The sequence below is a fragment of the Carcharodon carcharias genome, chromosome 7, assembly GCF_017639515.1.
Source record: "Carcharodon carcharias isolate sCarCar2 chromosome 7, sCarCar2.pri, whole genome shotgun sequence".
In the NCBI taxonomy this organism is placed as follows: Eukaryota; Metazoa; Chordata; class Chondrichthyes; order Lamniformes; family Lamnidae; genus Carcharodon; species Carcharodon carcharias.
In genome coordinates, this window is record NC_054473.1 from 19,408,219 (window position 1) to 19,433,743 (window position 25,525).

General features: G+C 40.4%; 1 protein-coding gene across 2 annotated transcripts in view; it reads right to left on the reverse strand.

Annotated features, from left to right (window-relative positions):
• gnai2a (guanine nucleotide binding protein (G protein), alpha inhibiting activity polypeptide 2a) overlaps positions 1 to 25,525 on the reverse strand; it is a 211,342-nt gene that overhangs the window by 100,392 nt on the left and 85,425 nt on the right. For both annotated transcript variants that reach the window (XM_041191250.1, XM_041191252.1), the window contains exons 2-3: positions 9,065 to 9,107; positions 7,412 to 7,553 (exon numbers count right to left, since the gene is read on the reverse strand). In XM_041191250.1, coding sequence (XP_041047184.1) covers positions 7,412 to 7,553; positions 9,065 to 9,107 — 185 coding nt within the window. The remainder of the gene's footprint in view (positions 1 to 7,411; positions 7,554 to 9,064; positions 9,108 to 25,525) is intronic.

Genomic DNA, 25,525 nt, shown 5'->3' on the forward strand with positions numbered 1-25,525 from the left:
ATATCGACCCCATGATTTTTAGCCTTAAAAAAACCCATAGTTTTTCATATACCTCAGGTAAAAGCCGACCTTACATTTTCAGGGCTCAAAGCCCAAAAATTTCAGAACCAAAGTATAATTTCTACAATCACATCAAAAAATCTCAGTTCATTATTCATTAAAGCATTTACACATACCATAATTCTTCCAGTTTGTATTTGGCAATTAAGGCAAGATGTTTGTAGATTGATTTTGATTTTTTTGGTGGGGGTATGGGGAAGGAGGGAAGAAACTAAGATGAGAGACAAGGAATAAACAGTGCACATGGAAACAAGATGTGGGGACCAAATTCCATAGCAAACTTTAAGTAAATTAACCCCAAGGCCTTGTGTTCTCAATCATCACCCTCAGCCTTCCTGTGGAGATGGAGGGGGAAGGCTCAGGCCTTGTCAATCAGGCCCTTGTGGATGCTGACTCAGTGTAATCCCCCTGCACCAAGGCCTAGATCAAGGGCTGGGAGCCATCAACATGACGTTTTCCTATAGTGCAGCCCTTCCTTTTCTCTGACCCCCAAGCAGCATAGAAACCACAGACCCAGCCAATGCTGCTGAGAGAACAAGACAGTGAGAGCAAGACAATAAATGGCTAGCACAGGGATCCCTTTGCCCCATTACCTTGTGGATTCTTTTGAGAGCCAAGTTAAGTGTGCTAGGCAGGTGTGTTTTAGTTGAAAATATTATTCAAAAGCATTACTGGTGTAAAAGTCGATCCCTTGATTTCTTAACTAAAAATGGGTCTCCAAGTTTTACTTTTACACAAGTATATATGGGGATAGAAATGGGGCAGATGATATTTCATACATACAAGTGTAAAGTATTGGATATAGGAAGGAAAAATAAACAACATGCACGCTGTCAATGGCGTTAAAATATTAAGCTGGGAGACACCTTGGAATACTCCTAGATTGTAGTTTGGTCACAGATCAGCCATGATCTTATTGAATGAAGGAACAAGCTTGGGAGGCTAAATTTGTCTAATCAATGCAGAGCAAGCAAAGCCAATGTTGAGTGAAATGTCTAGAACAGTAGAATACAAATCAGATAAAGTCACAATCAAACTGTTCAGTTCTCTGGGCAACCCACACTTTCGAGATTGGACACCAAGGAGGTAATCAAATATTGGAGGCAGTGCAGAGAAGTGTTACAGGCAGATAACTCAGATCTCTGACGCCAGGAGGAGATGGTGGCATGGTGGTAATGTCACTGAACTAGCAATCCAGAGAACAGGCTAATGCTCTGGGGAAATAGGTTCAAATCCTACCATTTAAATTCAATTAATAAAATAAGATCATGGTTGCTAGTCACAAACTATCAATTGTCGTAAAGCCACATCTGGTTCGCTAATGCCGCTCCCTTTAGGGAAGGAAATCTTCCAGTTTGGCCTAATGAGACTCCAGATTCAGAGTAACATGGGTGACTCTTAACTGCCCTCTGAAATGAAAGAACAATTAGATTTAGGCTTGCCAGCAACACCCACACCCCATGAAAGCATATGAGACAAGGAAATCTTCCTGGAAGGGAGGTATCTTAGCAGTGACTTTTGATTGACATGGGGGTCAAAGGGTATAGGAGGTAGGCAGGAAAGAAGAGCTAAGGCCACAATCAGATCAAGCATGATCTTATCAAATGGCAGAGCAGGCTTGAGGGGCCCAATGGCCTACTGCACCTAATTCATATGTTCGTATGTATGAGCTTGGGAAGTATAAAAGATAGGAAAAGGTATATCTGGGACGTTTTGCTAAACTCAGTGTAGGACAAAAGGAAACAAGTTCAAACAAACTATTCATTTAAATTTTAAAATTTAAGAAGGAAAATCAAAACTAATATTAAGGCATTCTTCCTTCACATACAATGACCACCACAAGCATTGGATTCCTGAACAGGATAATGGAGGTGAAAATCCTGGCATAATTTAAGACTGGATATTTCAATTAGTGTGGGAGGGATACGGCTGCAAAATGTTTCTAGACAGATGAGATCAAGATGGTCCAACTATCCTCCTTCATCTGACATTAACTTGTCAAGACTTGCAATAATGACTTCATACACCTTAGAGGAATTTTTGCCCAAGGTTGAAGTCAAAGGGAAGGTGGAAACTCAATTTATCATAATGTAATACTGCAGATCATTTTAATCAACAGCTGTGCAAAGGATGCTGAAATATGCTTTCTTAATTCTTTCATTAACAGCTTGTCACCAGAGCGAATTGAATAATCTCTGCACCATCAAGAATTTCAGAACCATCTGTAGCCTGTGCAAGATTCAGTCATCAGGCATTTACTGAAGCACAGTAAAACTGAATTGTAAAATGCTGAACCTATTTCCCAATTACGCCCATTACTCTTACTTGTGTTAACTACCAAAAACTTAAGAGTTTTCAGCGTGCTCAACACAATGATAGAACTCGATAGAACTCATACAACAGACGTGTATTTAACAAGCTATTCCATCAATTTACAGTAAACTGGGTGTTATCTGGCACTCTACCAGCTGGAATTTCTGATGCTTCCCTAATACGAATCATCACTTTACCAACTAGAAGCAATTACGAAGTTATCCAGAACCAATACCTAAATACTGTATTATTTTACTCCCTCTGCAAGGTACACTGCAGGACCTCATCAAGCCTCCTTAGACAGCACCTTCCAAACCTACACCTGCTGCCATTCAGAAGGACAAGGGCAGCAGACAAATGGCAACACCACCACCTGAAATTTCCCCTCCAAGTCACGTACGAGCCCGACTTGGAAATATATCGCCGTCCCTTCACCGACGCTCCATCAAAATCCTGGAACTCCCTCATGGGGAGCCACATGGAATGTAAGAACATAAGAAATAGGAACAGGAGTAGACCATTCAGCCCTTTGAGCCTGCTCCGCCATTCGATAAGATCATAGCTGATCTGCTTTTATTTCAAATTCCACATTCCCATCTACTCCCAATAACATCTGATTCCCTTGCCTAACAAGAATCTATCTAGCTCTGCCTTAAAAATGTTTAATGACCCCACCTCCATCACTTTTTGAGGCAGTGTTCCAAAGTTGCACAACCCTCAGAAAAAATTTCTCTTCATCTCTGTCCTAAAAAGGTGACCCCTAATTTTAAAACAGTGCCCCCTAATCCTAGATTTACCCACAAGAGGAAACATCCTTTCTATGTCCACCTTGTCAAGGCCGTTCAGGGTCTTGTATACTTCTATCAAGTCACCCCTCACTCTTCAAAACTCCAGTGGAAACAAGCCCAGACTGTCCAACCTTTCCTCATGAGATAACCAACTCATTGCAGGTATCAATCTAGTAAGCCTCCTCTGAACCACCACCAACGCATTTACAACCTTCCTTAAATAAGGAGACCAAAACTGCACACAGTATTTGAGGTGTGGTCTCACCAATGCCCTGTATAACTGAAGGATAACAACCTTGCTTTTATGTTCAATCCTTCTCATAATAAAGGATAGCATCAATTAGCCTTCTTAATTAGTTGCTGTACCTGCATATTAACTTTTTGTGACTCATGTACTAGAGTACCTAGATTCCTCTGCACCTCAGAATTATGCAGCCGTTCTCCATTCAAGTAATACTCTGCTTTTTTGTTCTTCCTGCCAAAGTGAACAACTTCACATTTTCCCACATTAAACTCCATTTGCCACTCACTCAACCTATCTATATCTGTCTGCAACCTCATGTCTTCTTCACAACATGTTTTCTTATCTATCTTTGTCATCTGCAAATTCAGCTACCATGCCTTCACTCCCCTCGTCCAAATCATTGATTTAAATTGTAAAAAGCTGAGTCCCCAGCAAAGACGGTTGTGGGACTCCTCGTCACATAGAACCATAGAACACTACAGCACAGAAAACAGGCCATTAGGCCCTTCTAGTCTGTGCCGAAATATTATTCCGCTAGTCCCATTGACCTGCACCTAGTCCATAACCCTCTAGACCTCATCCATCCATGTATCTATCTAATTTATTCTTAAAACTTAAGAGTGAGCCTGCATTTACCACGTCAGATGGTAGCTCGTTCCACACTCACCACTCTCTGAGTGAAGAAGTTCCCCCTAATGTTCCCCCTAAACCTTTCCCCTTTCACCCTAAAGCCATTTCCTCTCGTGTTTATTTCTCCTAATCTAAGTGGAAAGAGCCTACTCGCATTTACTCTGTCTATACCCCTCATAATTTTGTAAACTTCTATCATAGCTCCCCTCATTCTTCTACGCTCCAAGGAATAAAGTCCTAACCTGTTTAATCTTTCCCTGTAACTCAACTCCTTAAGACCCGGCAACATCCTAGTAAATCTTCTCTGCACCTTCTCAATCTTACTGATATCCCGCCAATCCAAAAAAGACGCATTTATGCATGCTCTCTGCCAGCCAACCAACCTTTTATCCATGCTAATATGTTACCCCCTACACCATGCGCTTTTATTTTCTGTAATAACCTTTGATGTGGCACCTAATCAAATGCCTTCTGGAAATCTAAGTACAGTACGTCTACAGGCTCCCCTTTATCCATAACACATGTTACTCCTTCAAAAAACTCCAATAAATTGGTTAAACATGGTTTTCCTTTCACAAAACCATGCTGACTCTTCCCGATTGCCTTTAGTTCTTCTAAGCGCCCAGCTATAACCTCTTTAATGATCGATTCTAACAACTTCCCACAACAGACGTCAAACTAACCGGCCTGCAGCGGTTCAACTGGGAAGCTCACCACCACATTCTCGAGGGCAATCAGGGATGGGCAATAAATGCTGGCTTAGCCAGTGACACCCACATCCCGTGAATGAATAAAAAACTGTTTTACATACAGCTGAAGATCAGAAGTAAAAAGAACATGGTTCTTTACTTCCTGAGTACTTACTTATTAGCTTTTGCTACAAGTGTTGTGATGTATTCCATTGGTAAAGGGAACCCTCCGTTAACCAGCATTATTGATTAATCAGCATCATCCATTCTCCCCCCCTCCCTCCGTGTTTGCTGGACAATAATGACTCTAATTTCAAATTCCCTGTGTAATGGAACAGTTTAGATTTGAACAATGGTTAGAAATCAGATACAGCAGAATTGCACAATAGAAAATTTACTGTTATTTCATCACACAATCCTGAGATTTGATAAAAACTGTGGGGTGGGGGGGGGGGGGGGGGGGGAATGGCTGTACACTTAACCATTTGTTCTCGCCTAGAGACCTAGTCGTAAGTATCTAAGTTTCCCTTTCCAAGAAAGTAAAGTTGAAAAGTCTTGATATAACAAAGTAAGATGAACAGAAGGTTATAACAGAATTGCAAATGTCCCTCTCCCCCTCTATATTCTCCTTCCTCTAAGAAAAAAGCCAAGTAATGATGGAAAAATTAGGACAGCAGGCTAAAAAACTTGGTCAAAAACAACAGGAGGCTTAAAGTCAATGAAGACCATCAGGGGCGGTGATGATGGACAAGTGGGAATTTCGCATCGGGCAGAATACAGCCAGCTGAGTTTTGGACAAGTTGATGTTTATGAAGGGTGGGAGGCCTGTAGGGATAACATTGGGGAAATTGAATCTGGAAATGACAAAAGCATGGATAAGGTTTTCAGCAGTGCAGAGTGGAAGTTGAAATAGAAGTGGGTATTGTTGCACAGGTCACTGAGTCATTATTGCACAGGAGGAGGAGGTCATATAGCCCATCGTGTCCATATGGAAAAGTGACAGTCTTGAATAGGATGTGAGATTTGTAGCTCATCTCTGGATTCAATATGATGCCAAAGTTTGGCATGGGCTGGTTCAGCCTGAATGGCAAGGATTTTAGATAGCTGTTAATATTTTTGTGTCTATGTACTGGGAGCACACTGGGAGAACAATTCTCAGAAAACTCAGTCAATGACTGAAAGGTGCGTTCATTCATAGGCTGCTCAAGAGTTGAACCCGAGATTCCTGGGAGCTGCTTGTGGCCGACCCCTGCACTGGGAAGTGTTCCTCTTGCTCCCCACACTTCAAAATGTAAACAGCCCAACTTACCTTGTTTACTGCCATCAGCGGTTTGGTTGCCAAATATTTCCCAGTTTAACTGCAGAAATGTGCTTCACGAAGTCTCCACCACAAACTGTGTGTCTGCCCTATGTCTGGAGGGGAAAACTAGGAGGGCAGTAAACCAGCAGCCTGATATGCAGTACCCCTTTCCAAAAACTAGTGCTGTCTTATTCTAGCCCATAACAACAATGCATGAACTGTGTCTACATCATGTTTCATTTTAGCAAATGTAAAGGAAAAGCCTCATTAAGCACTGTTCACAGTCAATGAATAATGTGCACAATAGCTACCAGGAGAGTGATAGCCATAGGAAAGCACAACATAAAAGCTATTCCTCTATAAAAGGGTTTTACATACTTGCAATGGATATACAACTTATACTTTGAATTTCTGCAGTATTATTTCATTAATGCTTTTGTGAATGTTACAGAACAATGATAGATGCAGATTCACAAGCCTTAAGTTTAAAGGCTTTTATTCCCCTGGTCTATAGTTACAACTATTTTTTGCATATTACTCAAAGACCACTTCACAATCTTTGAAGTACTTAAGCTCTGAATGCAATTGTAAATTTTAAAAATTGGATAGCAAAATATTTAAGATAGGATAAAATCTACAAAATCCCCATCACAACTGCAAAATATTCAGATCATTTATGCAACTGAACAAAACTTTTGCCCATTTAAGGCACAGTAATTATTAATTATACAGCTTCCATGTGTATTAACTGCACAAAAATAAAGTTGGTCCAAGCTTTAATTCTCTCCAAATCTGTGGTTCCCCAATCCCACATTTCATACTGACTAAATGGTCAACAGGAGACATTCCTAGGGATCAGCTAATCTTGATGGATCATGTGCAAGCGTTGGTGAGAATTTTTCTTTTCTCAAGCCTCTGCTCAGCAGAATTGAGAGACCGCTCCTGAGATGGGAAATTTAAGTCAGATTCACAAACATCGTTCGGCTCTATACCATTGAAACTAATAGGTGCACTCCAGGTATAACAGCTCCCCGGTTCCTGACCAGTGAGTGAAGATAAGTGGAGACAGGAAATGGGGCAAAAAAAAGTTTGCTTTCTCAGAAGAAGGGGCAGAGAAAGGAATGGGGGAAAAAGATTGAAGGAAAGATGAAAAAGGGCAAAGAAAAAATGAGTGAGAGAAAGAGAGAGAGAAGATGGGTGATAAGTTTAAACATGTTAACATTTCACACTTTCTTCGCTATTTTGATCGCCCCGATATTACAACACAGTCAATAACACCTACAAAAAGGGCAATAACAATTACCGTATTGCCATTTTTATCACTTTTATCAAACATACAGAAATTTACAAGAATCTTTCACCAAGTCGGACTGTTGATTTGACTTACTGCTCTGCCAGACTCTCCGAAATCTATCTTCAGGTTTCCCATAGCTTTGATGATGGCCATGATGGATTGGATGGTGTTACTGTATACCACAGCTTTATATTGTCTGCATTCTTCTTCTGAGTATCCATCTTCATGGATAATCCTATGGAATCCAAGAAAGAAATCCTTCATACCCATGTAACTCCATCACCTCTATCGTGTCACATAGCCAGAAAGAAAATAATGTCCATGAAACTGAGCTCCTTGCTCCACTTCTAAGCCATTTCTAATGCATTCAGCCTCTGATAATGTTTCATCCATCGCAAGAGTTATATTCTAGCTAATGAATTCAAACCAAAAACTATGGATATAGCTAAATACACAATTCAGAAAGCTTTTTTTTAATGCTAATACTGTAACGTTGTTCCTCATCTAGGTGGTCTCACAGGAATACTTTAACTGATAGCCTTTGAACATTCATTTAGAAATGCAGCTTGATTATGTAAATTAAGAAAAATATCCCAATTTATCAAGCAAGAGCTGGCAATTTAATCAGTGCCATCTTCACTACATTCCCCAAGTGCAGAGAATAAAAACAAAATGCTCAGCACCCATCTTCTCCAACAACCTTGAAAATTGATGAGCAGTGGGGGTAAGCTAGTAATGGAGGGTCCAGGAAATGCATTTTTGCAGTTAAACAATGAAACACAGATAAAAGGACAATCCCAATCAGGAGATCAGCCACTAAGTAGTTATTTGCATAAACAAATCATGGAAGTATATCTGAGTATTCATCTCTAAAATACAACATTTCATTCTGGCCTACTGCTTGAACCAGTTTACTAAATAGAACATAGCATCCCTTTTATGTGCTACATACCTTTTGACATATCAAAACGCATGAAAAAGTATTGGATAGGTTGTCTCATTTGGATGGTTTGAATATATGGAATATATTGGGCATCCACTGCCTTAGCGTGTGTGGCCATCATAAATTATGGAAACAAATCTTCAGCACTTTAGTACTGAGGTCACAATATTGCGAAATGTTTTAAAATGGACTGGTTGACCTTGCAGTTTCATTTAAGGCAAATTATGGAATTTAGTCTCTCTTCGCTGTATATCCCTGGACACGCCTTTATTCCTTGGAAACCATTCTAGCTTTTGTTCCTTCTGTTCAGTGTACCTTTCTCCTCTCCAAGTTTTCTACTTCACACTGCCCCATTTTTAATAGAATCCTTAAAACAACCCTTCTTATAAATGCATCTTAACATCACTTGAGAAACAATTTTCTATGTTTGGGGCTCCAAATAAATTCAAGTTGCTCTGATCCAAGTGGAGGGTTTCAACGTTCAGTAATGGATGATTTTTCCACGATTGACATTTCTTGGCAATATCAAGTAGTCTTAGATCAGAGACAGCATAAGATTGCCTCTAATCATCAAAAAGCACAAACTGCTGGTTCCCCTCACTCCTCATTTGTACATCTTGTTTCTGAAGGTTACTGCTATCTTGTGGCTTGGAACCAATACTTAGTGGCATTATAGTGAAGATTACAGGCAAATTCATCATGTGTTAGTGAGGGCCTATAAGACGAAGTTAAAATGGGTGCATTAGTGAGGGCAGAAGAGTGTGTTCGTGGATATTCTCCAAAACATCAAGGATAATACTTACTTCATCTGTTTCACAATTGTGCTTTTCCCTGATTCTCCAGCACCTGTCAAGATAAAATAATAAATTGCTTTCAAGAACTTGAATTTAATAATGAAATATTACAACAATCTCTCAAGACTGCACAGTAGTTAACATTTTACAGTATACTTATTTTGTATTGATTGAAGTATACACTTAGGAAGTGACAAACTGCACTGAGATAATTTAACTACCTCCCCATTCAACACACAAATGCTGATGTAGATGATATTCTGCTAACATAGATGTTGGAGGGGAAGAAAGAAAAGATTTTCCATATGCGCACAGGGAATCAATTTTCCTAAATTCATTTATTTTAAGTTGAACTTTTGTAATTGGGTTGCCATTGTAAAATCTATCCAATATATGGATAAAGAAAGAAACTTGTTGAATTCCATCCCTCAACATTATTCGGCTGGTGATTTTAAAAGCATTTTTAAAAATTATTTATTGGAATTCAATAAAAATGCAGCGACTGAAAAGTTAAGTGGAATAATTAAATATCTGATTAAATGAAACTGTGCAGCAAATGAACATATACTTCCCAAAACAGAACTTTGTATTTGCCAGAACTGTAGCCAAAGCAAATTAATTGCAATTCATTTTAAAAGTGCACATAAAATGTTCGTCATCCTCCACTTAAATGAGTATCAACGTAACCAGACATAAGGTATAGTGGTTAAAATACATTACGTGCTACAAATATTACCTTATACACTGGAAGGAAAATCAATGGCAAGATGTTTTACCTATGAAGACAACGCTTAAATGGAAAATGCCCACGGAAGGTGGAAAATAGAAAATCATCCAAATATGGCAACTGAGTTTTTTTTAAAAAAAACTCAGCCCTCTAAATAAAAGTGAGCACTTGATGCATAATCCCACCTTCCTGAACCTACATTTGTTAGAATGGTAATTGAATCAGCTTTTGATATTACTGTGTTTTTTGCTTCAATGTCGTGGGGGTCACAGGGAAGTTTGAGATGGGTGAGGAAGCTTGCAAGTTGGGGAGGAGGGGTTGACAGAAACACTATTACACTAAGTATATTATGCAAGCTAAAGGGTTATATAGTATTTTGTGCTCAGGTCAAACTGCAGAATAATTAATTGCTGCTCTAGATCCCTTGCCACAAAGAATGCTCAAGTATGAACTTTTGGATTAATGGAGCTTGCAATTCCTTAACTAAATGCATCTGTCAACAAACAACATTGGGAGCTCAAATAAACTCAGGAAGTTTGTCCACTGATGATCTAACATTCATCTTATGCTCAATTCTCATCTGTTCTCCCTCAGTTTTTAAACAAGATTTGATGCAAATGTTTTATAGATAGCACCGGTCTTTGTTCTGACAGGACAACTACCAGAACCAAAAAAAGACAGAAATTGTCAAATACTTGGTCCTAAATTACATCCCGTTTCCTCTGATAAATGTATGACACAAATTGAAAACTCTGTATTTAACCTTCTGGGCCCAAATTACAAGACTCACTTAGGTTTACCAAATTCTCACTGGCAGACTGCCCAACACTCGCAATAAACCATGAATAATAATTTTACTTTCGCTAATAAAAGTCAACCTGGTTCCTAAGGCCCTAGATACAATAAAATAGCTGATTTCTGGAACTATTCCTGATGACCTTCTCTGGGTTATTTCACCTGTTATCAGATCTTAAAGCTCCACAAGCTCCATGCTCAGCTCCTTCAATGACTACTTGTCAGTGTCTTTCTCTTGTACTTGTATTCTACTAGTCTACTTGTACATATCAACATTTCAATCAGATTGCAAAACGTTCAATGTTTTGTTAAATGCTCATTTCTCCCCCATATTCACCTTGCTGGACCCTTCACCATTATTATTATTTTTGATTTAAAATATTGTTATTCTTTTCTAAATGTTAAATGAAAAGCAGGAGAGGAAGTACTGTGCATGTAAATACTCTCTCCATTTAAAGGTAATAATCTCCTCTATCCATTTGCCTTCTCTATGAGAAGAAGTTTCAAGATGTTGATCTCACCAAGTTGCAATGAAAGCATCAGCAAGTGAATCCTGTTGATCAAAGTGGGTTATCAGAGACTTAACTGGGTGAAGATTCAGAACGTTTAAACTTCTTTGGTGAAATTATCCAATCATTGGATTATTACCTTCAAAAGTAGCCATTTCAAAATTAAGGCAAGCAATTATATAAAGGAACAGAAAATATCAATTTGGATTGAAGGGCAAAAGGCACTTAGTTTACACTCAATCGAGGTTTAGGTTTGTTATTGGTTGTACGCTTTACGAGTTTCTGGTGTTTCACTCCAAATCCAATTTCTTTTCTCATGTTAACGCAAGTTGAAATACCTTTACAGAAGGCTTAATGTTTGTGGCAAATGCTACAATATACAGTTAAAGTAGTAGCAGACAAATGCCAATAATGGGTTCAAAGGAAAGCAACACAACATTGAAATAATTTGGTTAACTACAAAGCTTTGAAGCGTAATTCTCCTCCTCCAAAATCCCAGAGGTTATGCAATCATACACCACTCTAAACTCTCAACACAATCAATAGCTGCACCAGACCTGTCACATCCCTGTGTGCTGCAATATGCACTATGCTTCTTTCCTCCTCCAGCCCCACATCCCCATCCCACCACTAACCAAATCCCTTGCTCTTGCATGTCAATACATTAGCAATTTAAAGCATCAATCTAGAAAAGCTTATGTAACATTTATCAGGGTCTTACAGCACAGAGCAACGCAGTTCAGTCTATCGTACCTATCCTGGTTCTTTGAAAGTTCTATTCAATTAGTTCCAACACCTTGCTCTTTCCCCCTTAACTGAGTATTTTTCCTTTTCAAGTTTATCTAATTCCCTTTTGAAGTCACTGTTGAATCAATGCAGAACAAAAAGTTGAAGATTTCCATGGTCAGAGCAGTAACATTGAGGATGATTTTATAGTTGCATCATGTATAATCTGCTCTGAAAAGGGAAGTTACTACTTTAAAAAGAGTTCCTTGGAAGAGTTGGTAGCCTCATCATTTCAAGCAGTGTACTTTGCCCATTGTCTGGAGGATTGACTGGAACACAGTTATATATAGCAGAGGAAGGGAATATGGGTGGGGTCTTACCACTGATTGGTCGGGCTATTGTGTTTGTAAAAGGTCAGTATCTGCTAATATCCTTGCACTCATTGCCATCCATTTTGCACGGCTGACCATTGTGTTTCTTGGGTAAGGGCAGCCAGGGGTCACTTATGGGGCCACTGTCCTGAAGGACGGTGAGGTGTTGATCATCTGCCTCACCAAGATAATCACACAGAGACACAACCTCAAATCCATAGATCTTAGTCATCAGAGGCCTTGGGGTCTCAAAGACTTTCTGAACTTAGGGTAAACAGATCAGCTGAACTCGGAGAGGTGAGGTGAGAGTGACTGCCCTTGACATCAAGGCTGAATTTGACTGAGTATGACATAAAGGAGCCCGACCAAAATTGGAGCCAATGGAATCAGGGGGAAACCCTCTGATGGTTGGAGTCATGCTTAGCACGAAGGGAGATATTTGTGGATGTTGGAAGTCAATCATCTCAGTTTCAGCACAGCTCTGCAGGGGTTCTTCAGCATAATGCCCTAGGCCCAACCATCTTCAGCTGCTTCATCAATGACCACCCCTTCATCATAAGGTCAGAAGTGTGATTGTTCGCTGATGATTGCACAATGTTCAGTACCATTCAAGACTCCTCAGACACTGAAGCAACCCATGTCCAAATGCAGCAAGATCTGGACAATATCCAGGCTTGGGCTGATAAGTGGCAAGTAACATTCATGCCACACAAGTGCCAGACAATGATCATCTCCAACAAGAGAGAATCTAACCATCACCCCTTGACATGGCATTACCATCACTGAATCCCCACTATCAACATCTTGGAGGCTGCCATTAACTAGAAACTGAACTGGACCAGCCAGTGGCTAGACAAGGTCAGAGGCTAGGAATCCTGTGGCAAGTAATTCACCTCCTGTTTCCCCAAAGCCTGTCCACCATCTACAAGGCTCAAGTCAGGAGTGTGGTGGAATACTCTCCATTTGCCTGTCCACCATCTAAAAGGCACAAGTCAGAAGTGTGATGGGGTACTCTCTATTTGCCTGGATGAATGCAGCTTCAACAACACTCAAGAAGCTCAACACCATCCAGGACAAAGCAGCCCGCTTGGTTGGCACCCCATCCACAAACATTTACTCCCTCCACCATTGGCACACAGTGGCAGCAATGTGCACCATCTACAAGATGCACTGCAGGAATTTGCCAAGGCTACTTCAATAGCACCTTCCAAACCCATGATTGCTACCATCTATTAAGACAAGGGTAGCAGACACATAGGAACACTGCCACCTGGGAGTTCCCCTCCAAGCTTCTGACCATCCTGACTTGGAACTATATCACCGTTCCTTCACTGTCACTGGGTCAAAATCCTGGAACTCCTTCCTTAACAGCACTGTGGGTATACCTGCAGCACCTGAACTGCAGTGGTCCCAGAAGGCAGCTCACCATAACCTTCTCAAGGGCAATTAGGGATGGGCAATAAATGCTGGCCTCACCAGTGACACCCACAATCCATGAATGAATAAAAATAAAAGACTTCAATGTACATATGTTTGTTGTTTAGGATGATTTAATTTAAAATAAGGTGTTTAGTTTTATAAAGGGGGAAAGATGCAGTGTTCATTTGTTCTGTGTTTGACTTTGAGAGTTTAATGTGTATGCTCTGCACTCTTGTGCCTGATTGAGTCTAAACCCAGGGTTAACCAGAGAAAAGTAAATAAACTCTAGAAAGAGCTGAAAGCTGGAATTAGAAACTTGGAGTAGACGTTTTAAAGCACCAAATAAAACCTGTTACACACATAGAAACTAGTGTCACCTCTGCGTTAATCTAAGGTATGAAATATACATTGAAACATAGAAATTAGGAGGCGGCCATTCAGCCCTTTGAGCCTGCTCCGCCATTCATTATGATCATGGCTGATCATACAACTCAATAGCCTGCTCTCACTTTCTCCCCATATCCTTTGATCCCTTTCACCCCAAGAGCTATATCTAACTCTTTGAAAACATACAATGTTTTGGCCTCAACTACTTTCTGTGGTAACAAATTCCACAGGCTCACCACTCTTTGGATGAAGAAATTTCTCCTCATCTCAGTCCTAAATGGTCCACCCTGTATCCTCAGACTGTGACCCCTGGTTCCTGACTCCCCCACCATCAGGAACATCCTTCCTGTATCCACCCTGTCTAGTCCTGTTAGAATTTTGTAGGTTTCTATGAGTTCCCCCTCTTTCTTCTGAACTTCAGCAAATATAATCCTAACCTACTCAATCTATCCTCAGATGTCAGTCCCGTCATCCCAGGAATCAGTCTGGTAAACCTTTGCTGCACTCCCTCTATAGCAAGAACATCCTTCCTCAGGTAAGGAGACCAAAACTGCACATAATATTCCAGGTATGGTCTCACCAAGGCCCTGTATAATTGCAGCAAGACATCCCTGCTCCTGTACTCGAATCCTCTGGCTATGAAGGCCAACATACCATTTGCCTTCTTTACCATCTGCTGCACCTGCATGCTTACCTCCAGCGACTGGTGTACGAGGACACCAGGGTGCTGTTGCACATTCCCCTCTCTCAATTCATAGCCATTCAGATAATAAGCTGCCTTCCTGTTTTTGCTACCAAAGTGGATAACCTCACATACAACAACAGTAAATCTTGATACAAGACGACGATTATAAAGCAGCCTTTCTGCTTGGTATTTTAACAATTGAAATTCAATTGAAAATATAAAAGTGCATCAGTTGTAAATCTAATTTACATCTCATAACGTGTCTAATTTAAATGCCAAAATTGCAGAAATGTTGGGGTAATGGAGATGGTTGGCTCTTCTGAAGTTTTACCAAGGTGATCAGGTCTGTTTGCAAAACAGCAGTTACTCAAACTGAAAAAAAATTGGACGTTTTGAATAAGGGTCTGCATCTGAAATAACTTATCTGTTCTCTTACAGATGCTATCTGACCAGGGTGCTTTCATCATTTTCTGTTTCTGCTACGTATAGAAAAAAATTGATGTTACAAAGAGCCCAAAGAAAACCTCGGCCTAGGACAGACCATCTGAATGTCTAAAATCAAACTTTGAAGTCCAGAATCCGAACACCATGTTTAAAATGCTCCTCTGCCAAAAAAAAAACAAATCAGAAGTCAGGAATTATCCAGAATTAAGCAATGAGTTCTCAATATTTAACCTACCAAAAAAAAAATCCTTTTTAACCGGCCTGTTCAATGAATGTGAAATTTCTGAAAACTCAATGTCAGAAATTACAGTTCAGAATACCTTTCAACCCATCAAGCTTTTGGCCTAATCCTTCTTTTCCGACCATTCCTTTCCAAACAGTTTTCCATTTTCTTTTTAAATAACTTAATACCTTTGGCCTCAGTAAGCATTGCAGTAAAGCATTTTTGTTCTACCCCTTGAATTTCTTACTAGCAACCAAGAGCTTATGAACATATGAAAGAGGAGCAGAAGTAGACCATTCAGCCAGCCGAGCCTGCTCTGTCATTCAATAATATGGCTGAGCGGTTTGTATTACTAGTTCCGCATTCCCACCTACCCCTGATAACCTTTGATTCCCTTGCCTAACAAGAATCTATCCACCTGCATCTTAAAGGTATTCAATGACCCCCGCCTCCACCACTTTCGGCAGCAGTGTTCCAAAGTCACATAACTCAGAAAAAATTTATCCTCATCTGTCCTAAAAGGGCAGCCCCTAGTTTTAAAACAGTGCCCCCTAGTTCTGGACTCACCCACAAGATGAATCATCATTTCCACATCCAGCTTGCCAATACCATTCAGGATCTTGTATACTTCAATCAAGTCACCCCTCACTCTCCAGTGGAAACAAGCCCAGTCAGTCTAACCTTTCCTCAGAAGACAACCGCTCATTCCAGGTATCAATCCAGTAAACCTCCTCTGAACTGTCTCTAATGCATTAACAGCCTCCGTTAAATAAGGAGACCAAAACTGCACACAGTATCCGAGACATGGTCTCACCAATGCCTTGTATAACTGAAGCATAACATCCTTACTTTTATGTTCAATTCCTCTCGTAATGAAGGTTAGCATTCCATCAGCCTTCTTAATTACTTGTACCTGAATACTAACTTTCATGCATGAGAACACCTAAATCCCCCTGCACCTCAATTCTCCATTCCATTTCGTCTTTCTCCCTTTAAGTAATACTCTGCTTTTTTATCCTTCCTGCCAAAGTGATCAACTTCACACTTTCCCACATTGTACTCACCTGATTCCATTCAAAGTACTATGCGTGCTTTGCAAATGGTGGAAGTAATTTCCTAACATAATTCATTTATTTTATATTTAAATGAATGTCACATCACAGATGTAGCTACCTAGTTAGCGTTAGGATTCAGCTGGAGTACTGTGTCCATTTAGAGGCACCACAGTTTAGGAAAGATGTTGAGGCTTAGAGAGAGGGCCCAGAGGAGATTTACTAGAGTGATACAAGCAATGCGAGACGACAGTTTCATGGAGAAACTAGAGAAGTGATGGCTGGTTCACCTTGGAGTAAAGAGGTTTATGGGAGATTTAATATGTGCATTCAAACTGAAGGGTTTTGATAAACGAGCAGTGTTATGATCCTTGGCCAGACCCCAAGTTATTGCGGGACCCAGTTCGGGACCAAAATGCTTTGTTTAAAGTAGACAAAGTTTGAGGTTCAATATGCTTAAGTGAATAAAGCCACAAGATTTGATGGGTTTGAAGAAACAAAGATAAACATTACTATACAAGTTCAGAAAAAACAATTTACAATATCTGTTTCATATTCTAATTTTCAGGGTAAGTATGAGATGCATGTGAACTAACAGGCCAACTATGGTCAGACACACCACGCTACACAATAAGTGACAGATGCAACCAAAACAGATTCCATGGGTTTCTCAACAAGCCACCCAGATGTTAGTCACACTGAGTCAACCAATCTCAAACTTTGTCTCTCTCACAAGGGTTTCTAATTTTCGTCTTTTAAAGATCTTGCCTTGGAATTCTCTCCAAAAGTCATTCCAACTCAGACTACTTCAACGGTGGCTAAACTTGCAGGGTTTCAATCTTGCCTTCCAAGACTTTGTTTCCCTGAACTCCCGGGTACACTCAAAGACTAGCTTATAAGCACCATTTCAGCTCTTCAGCCATGCCAAGCAGAACACCACTGCTCCAAAGGGGTACTTTGTCCCAATGGCCCACAGCACACAGTCACTAACCTTCAACTGCCTTCTTGGGTCTTCAGCACTCCTCTCAAGTCCACGCAGCTCTTTCTCTAACTTGAAGCCAGTTTCCCGGCTCCTTTTTTTAAAGAAAACTTATCTGGGATCTGTTACTGTCCCTTGTCTTTGTCCTTCACCTGGAACACTTGTAGGCTGACTGCTCACTGACCCTTGAACTGACCTGGTGACCTATCAAAACACTCCAAGAGGGTTTCACCCTTGTTACTAGGCTGGAATAAATGTAACATCCTGTACCTTAAATGTTACAAGCTCCACAGACTGCTAATTCAGCATAGACACACAGAAAAAAATGGATTTCATAACAGGAGAAAGAGTTTCCAATAGAAGGTTCAGTAACTAGAAAATACAGACTTGCAGTAATTTTTCAAAAGAACCAGTAGCGAGATGAATTTTATTTTGAACACTACATCATCTGGGATGCACTGCAGAAAATGTGATGGAAGCAGACGCAATAATAACTTTCAAAAAGAGAATTGGATAATTATTTGAACAGGGAATGGGCAGGGCAGTGGAAATAACTGGATCTCTCTTTCAAAGAACACGATGGGCCAAATGGCAGCCTCGTGTTATATCATTCTCGGATTCTAGTTTTCTAAAACAAGTGGAGTCACAAAATCCGCAGCAAATTGAATCCTAACAGAACACAAGGTATGTTGTGATACAATGACTGCCTGCTTTCAGGAGTAACATGGTCATTGTTAAGCTAGCTGGCCAGATCTCTGTGCTAAAAATAGGTGCAGTGGCATCAGGTGTAAAAAGTACACTTAGCAATTGATGAAGCTGCCAAGATTCAATCAATAAACAGAACAGAGATGGCGGTGAATCCCAAAGGATCAAGAAAAAACAGCTACATTCGATGAATGCTGCCATGTCATAAAATATAGACACTTATAGATCAGTAAATGGTAGAGGGTCACAACCACTTTTGCTGGCAACGTAAAACAAAACTACATAACCTCACCACATTGGAGAGACTAATAAGGCATAAAGTGCCAATCCTACTTAAAGTGATTTTCTATTTTAACTCAAAAAAAAATTAGTAGAGTGGCTGATTTATTTCTAAAAGGTCTTATGTAGCCAGAACTGATGACTAGCAACATTTAACAAGACTGTAGTATACTTAAGTAAGGAACTTGGAAGACATTATAAATGAATGAAACTGTTTCATGGAATGTCACATGAACCCCAAGCATAACTTACATCTACATGCTTTCGCATTAAAAGGAAGACACACTGTCTGTCTGTCTTCCTCCCTCGCCTACCACCACCATATCTTTCAACAACACATCAGGCTAACCCATTTCCTATTTGCAGGGGAGTCCAAAACTCAAGGTCATAAATATAAGATAATCACTAACAGAGAATTTAGGAGAAGCTACATTCCCCAAAGAGTGGTTTGAATGTGGAATGTGCTACCACAAGGAGTGCTTGTGTTGAATAGCTTAGGTGTGTTTAAGGGGAAGCTAGATAAGCGCATGAGGAAGAAATTGAAAGATTTGCTAATAGGGCCACATGAAGAGAGCTGGGAGGAGGCTTGTATGGAGAATAAATGGAGTAAGCCAGTTGAGCTGAAGGGCCTGTTTCTGCATTGTAGACTCTAGGTAATTCTATTTATATACTTCGTATTGGTGGACAAACAAACCCAATTTGCTTTTACTCCACAACAGTCCACAAATGAACTGGAATCAATTTCTGGTGTTTTAAATCTATTGCTATAATTTTCTAATCCCCATTGATTCAATATGCTAATTCCCATTGATTCAATATGCTAATTCCCATGCATTTCACATTTTTTGGATTAACCGCAGCTACTAAATGGATGTAAAAAAAGCGTTTTTAAAATTTAACCAAAATGATCTCAGGTCACGATCAACTGTCAATATGGAAACTCATTCAGATGATGAAATGCACATTAACAAAACTGCAAAGCCATGGGGATTAAAAGATTACTTCGACATGATAGTTTTTAGACCACCTGGTAGGGGCTATTGACTAAGTACCATCTGGGCATCAGATGGAAGCCATCAATCAATAGCTGAGCATAAACTACGTTTAAACAGATTTAAACTTTTCATATTTAAAAAAAAAACCCAGAAGCCACTGGTATGCTGCTAATTTATTCAATATTTAAAAGTTTGTTTTGAGTTTGGTATGTCCCCCAACTCTGAGCAGATCTGCGATCATTCAGCAGAATTTTACCAGACTTGTCCGAAACGGTCTTGAGGTACCTCAGAATATTGAGGGGCCTCTCTGATCAAAGTGGCCTCTGAAGTGAGAAATATTCCTACAAAAAGGCAACATGAATCACCAACACACAGCCATAAAGTAACGCCATGCGACTTTTGCCCTCCACTTCACGACAATCTTGAATTCAGCAACGTGTGAGGAGGCCCCTCTCTGCATTCATCAGCCGTTATCTCAAAGTGATTTTTAAAAATTCCCATGGATTAGGAGTTTTGTTAACGTGCATTTCACCTGTTGAATGGAGTTTGCTTAATGGCAGCTGATAATGATCCAAGATTAATTGATAAGTACACTTACACTTCACAGCAACTGACTGGCAAAAGTCTGGAAGCATGTAGAGGCAGCCTTCAGGTTTCAGGGGCCCATATCACAGCAGGGTCAAGCAATCCTTGACCCATATCAGCCTTTAAAGAGTTTCACTACTTTTTTTAAGCTATAAAGATACTTTCATTTCCAGCACAGGTAAAGCAGCTTGAACTGTATTTAACATCATGCCCTGACTTAACATGCATACATTTCTCATGTACTTGCTAACAGCTTAGCCAAGCTTATAGTCCTTCCAAACCTATAACATATTATGGTTGGTAGGTTGGTCAGCATTAGAACTTTCTCAGGACAAAAATGGAAAAGAAAATAGGTATCTATTCAGATGAAAAAATCTTGCCAGTACATGCAGATACCTCCCTGGCTTCTCAAAATACTGTGGCCTTGTAAAACTTAAAATCTGAGAATCTCTTCAATGTTAGAACATTCCCATGAAATGCCTGGGGATAGATGACTGCATTAAAGGTGCTATATTAATGCCAGTTGTTGTGAGGAAAAAAAATCATGATTCTTAATTCAAAAAAATGAAATTTGTAAAACAAAAACAGAATTACCTGGAAAAACTCAGCAGGTCTGGCAGCATCGGCGGAGAAGAAAAGAGTTGACGTTTCGAGTCCTCATGACCCTTCGACAGAACTGGGTGAATCCAAGAAAGGGGTGAAATATAAGCTAAGCTTATTGTAAATTTGTAAGTCAGGATGGCATTACCCCAACTAAGATACTCACAACCCCATCCCCTCTGACCCTCTTCATTGCTCCCTTACCCAGCCCTCCTGCTTCACCCTCTTTCCACCTTCCTTTGCCTTGATCCAATTATTCCCCTGCCCTCTGACCTAAAGGCAGCACTTGAGTATCCAACAATGGAGAAATAAATGTATTAGTAGATGCACGACATATATACAAGGTGTGATATTGTATGCTGGGCATCTTGACTGCATGTTTGTTTTGCGCAAGTCATGTAGGCACCTTGGTGAACCTTTCAGGAACCCTTTTCTTCAAATGAGTGAGCTGGCTGTCCAGCGAGTAATGGAAAATTCTGGAAATCAGCAAGCTTCTGTACAGAGTAATGGTATTAATGTTCAGCTAGAATGCTGACACATCAGTTCTCCACCAGCCATTCCACCCCCAAATATCTCCTCCTCTGGTAGTGTTCTTTCTTTTAACTATGCAGCTATAAATTATATTAAAGGGGTGACATAAACCAAAGTTCTTAAGATTTCCCTTTTTCCATCCCAGAAAGCCCTAGCTAAAACAAGTGGTATGAGAAAAAAATCTAAAAAATTGAAAACACAGCTACTGCACAATATGTCAACCATTCCTCATCCCCACTCGAAAGACTTTTGCAAATCTGATAAGACATCATCTGGGTCATCTACTTCACTTACAAAAATTCTGCAGAATAACTCAGCCATTTTCACACAACTTGCAAAAAAACTGCATTCCAAACTGGTGCAGGTCAGCTGAAGAGATTTCTCGGTTCCATAATTGAACTTAGTTCTGAATCATCACAACCAGTGAAAAATCATTATGGGGTTAATTGGTTAGGGTCACAACCTACCTTAGAATGCTTAAAAGCAAATTAAGCTTCAGGTTCGATGGCATGCATGAATACAACACACCTAAGCAAAGTTTCCAGTGCATGCAAAACTCAAGCATATGAAATCACTGATTCAAAGGCATGTAAATGCTATTAATAATAGCTTGCTTCATGTGCATTGTTTGAAGATTGTACTCAGTGACAGTATGACCATTGCTTTAGGACACTCCAATCTAGCAAATCAAGCTCAGGTACAAACCCAAGAAGTCAAGTGGCTCAATTCACATATTTCATGTGAAAGCAAAACAGTCAAGTAAAAACAGAAAATGCTGGAAAAACTCAGCAGGTCTGACAGCATCTGTGGAGAGACAAACAAAGAGTTAATGTTGAGTCTGTATGATCCTTCCTCAGAGCAGTCAAGTGCACTGGACACAATAAGCCCCAACAACATTTCTGCTGCAGTGCAGAGAACCAGAACTCTAAGGTAGGTTGTGGCCCTAACCAATTAATTCCATAATGATTTTTCACTGGTGGTGATGACTTAATGTCTGTAAGTTTGATTATGGAAACTAAAAATCTCTTCAGCTGACCTGCACCAGTTTGGAATGCAGTTTTTCTGCAATGTGTGCGAAAACTGCTGAGTTATTCTGCAAAAGTTTTAAATTGTTCCAGTACAGTTGTAACATTGATATCTACCCAATGTGGAAAGTTTCCCAGATACACCCTATCCACAAAAAACACCACAAATCCAGCCCAAGGATCACATCAGTTCACTCCCAATCAAGAAGATGAAAGGAGTCATCAGTGCTATCAAGAGGCAATTACTCACCAATTACCCACTTACTCACTGATGCTCAGTTTACATCCATTAGCGGGCTTGGCCTAAATAGTCAAGTGGTTATGGTACTGGGTTTGTAACCCTAAGATCAAGAGTTCAAATCTCACAATGGCAAACTATGAAACAATGTAACTTCATCTGAAACAGATGGAAACAGGTTTACTCAAAAGAGTATCAAGAGTTCAAATCTCACAATGGCAAACTATGAAACAATGTAACTTCATCTGAAACAGATGGAAACAGGTTTACTCAAAAGAGTATCAAGAGTTCAAATCTCATAATGGCAAACTATGATGCTTGTCCTGGTGAAGTCTTTAATAGACAAAAATTTAGGGCTTGGCCTAAATAGCCAAATGGTTATGGTACTGAGCTTGTAACCCCAAGATCAAGAGTTCAAATCTCACAATGGCAAACTATGAAACAATGTAACTTCATTTGAAACAGATGGAAATGGATTTGTACTCAAAAGAGTTACTATTCCATTGAAGTTAGACTGGTCTGCTTGCACCTAATTGTTGCCTGATGGTGAAAGTTAAAATTACCTTTCATTGTTTCATAACTGCATTAGGAACTGAAGATTTCAAAAAAAAATATTTGGTCAAGTTGGCCATTAACAGGTCCAGGCAGCGGGCGATCGACGGGGGAGTCCCGCCCGATTGTTTGTCCCTCTTCCGCGGCTACGTTCGCTGCCGGATGTCCCTGGAGAAGGAGCACGCGGTGTCTGCTGGCACTCTCGAGGCCTTCCGTGCTTGGTGGGCACCGCGGGGACTGGGGTGTTTTGTTGACCCCTTTAATCACATTTTGATTTAAAGTTTGTAAGTTTCCTTTAAACTTTGTTCTTGGTTTTACAGCTGACCTGAATTAGGGGCTGTGCCTGATTTATCCCAATTTTGTTGATATGGTTTTCATTTAAAAGATTTAAAAGATTATCAAGAGTTCAAATCTCACAATGGCAAACTATGAAACAATGTAACTTCATCTGAAACAGATGGAAACAGGTTTACTCAAAAGAGTATCAAGAGTTCAAATCTCACAATGGCAAACTATGATGCTTGTCCTGGTGAAGTCTTTAATAGACAAAAATTTAGGGCTTGGCCTAAATAGCCAAATGGTTATGGTACTGAGCTTGTAACCCCAAGATCAAGAGTTCAAATCTCACAATGGCAAACTATGAAACAATGTAACTTCATCTGAAACAGATGGAAACATGTTTGTACTCAAAAGAGTTACATCCATTAGCGGGCTTGGCCTAAATAGCCAAGTGGTTATGGTACTGGGTTTGTAACCCCAAGATCGAGATCAAGAGTTCAAATCTCACAATGGCAAAACTATGAAATGGAAGAGACATTGAACAAATATTTGCTCCTGATCTATGGGCACCCGGTGCGGAAGGGGGTCAGGAAGGAGGAGGACCTCCTCGTGAACCTGCTCCTGGGCCTGGCCAAGTTGGCCATTAACAGGTCCAGGCAGCGGGCGATCGACGGGGGAGTCCCGCCCGATTGTTTGTCCCTCTTCCGCGGCTACGTTCGCTGCCAGATGTCCCTGGAGAGGGAGCACGTGGTGTCTGCTGACACACTCGAGGCCTTCCGTGCTCGGTGGGCACCGCGGGGACTGGGGTGTTTTGTTGACCCCTTTAATCACATTTTGATTTAAAGGTTCCTTTAAATTTTGTCCTTGGTTTTACAGCTGACCTGAATTAGGGGCTGTGCCTGATTTATCCCAATTTTGTTGATTTGGTTTAATTGGTTTCAATCAAAAGATTATCAAGAGTTCAAATCTCACAATGGCAAACTATGAAACAATGTAACTTCATCTGAATAGGAACAGATGGAAACGGGTTTGTACTCGAAAGAGTTACATCCATTAAGATCACTCAGCCCCAAACCTCATTTTAGCCTTGGTTCAAAAAAAAATGGATGCAAAAGCTGTATCCCTGTTACCTCTGGACTCCCCAAAGGGTCTAACCTTAGCCCCTTCCTATTTCTCATGTAAAAACTGCCCCTCTACAACATCATTCGTAAACACTGCATCAGTTTTCGCATGTCCACTAATAACTTCGGCTCTATCTCACCATAATCTCTTCTGGCTCCTCTACCGTCTCTAAATTATCAGGCCATTTGTCTGGCATCCAGTACTCGATAAACTGAAGTTTACTCCAACTAAAATTGGGAAGATCAAAGCCACTGTCTTCATTAATCTTCACAAACTCCTTTCCCCACCACTGACTTCATCCTGCTCCCTGGCAACGGTCTTAAGGCTGGAACCAGACTGCTTGCAACCTTATTGTTGTTTTTGATCACACAGCCACATTATCACTAAGACTACCCTGCTTCCACGCCCATGTCATAGAGTCATAGAAAGTTACAGCTTTAGGAGGTGGCCATTCAGCCATTTTCCTCTCTGGTTCTTTTAAAGAACAGATGTCTTCAGCACCAAATCCTCACTTTTTGTCTGTGATCCAACTTTGCTCTTGCCTCAGCTTTCTGCTGCTCAATCCCTGAAATCCTTGACTTCATTACCTCTAGATTTGACTATTCCAACACACTCCTGACCGGCCATCCCATCTTCCACCTTTCCACAAATTTAACCTGATTGAAACGTCTGCTGTCCATATGCTAAGTCACATAAAATCCTGTTCACCTCTCACCTGTATCTGCGGACCTACATAAGGCTCCCACAGTTGAGTAGCAGCTCAAGTTTAACATTCTGATTCTTATTTTTAAATTTCTCCAAGACCTCACCCCTGCTTAGCTATGTAAGCTCCTACAGCCCTACAACCCTCCAACTGTGACCTCTTGAACATCCCTGATTTTAATCATTTCATTACTGATAGCCGTACCTTCAGCTGCTGAGGTGCTAAGCTCTAGAATTCCACCCCCTCCGTCCCCCTTCTTTCTTCCTTTAAGGCCTACTGATTTGGCCAAGTCTGCTCTAATCTGGGCACTCTGTGGCCAGGTTCCTGTAAAGGACCTCGGGGTCATTTCACTGTGTAAAAGCACTGTATAAATGCAAGGTGCTATTGCTATAACGAAAGTGCCCTCTGCTTCTTGCCAGGAATGGAGCTTGTGCAATCTCAACACACTTCCCAACAGACATGTTGAATTTCACAGTTGTCTAACCTATCTAGCACTAACTGGCAGTTTCACTCTTTTTGATGCAGCAGTAGGGATAACA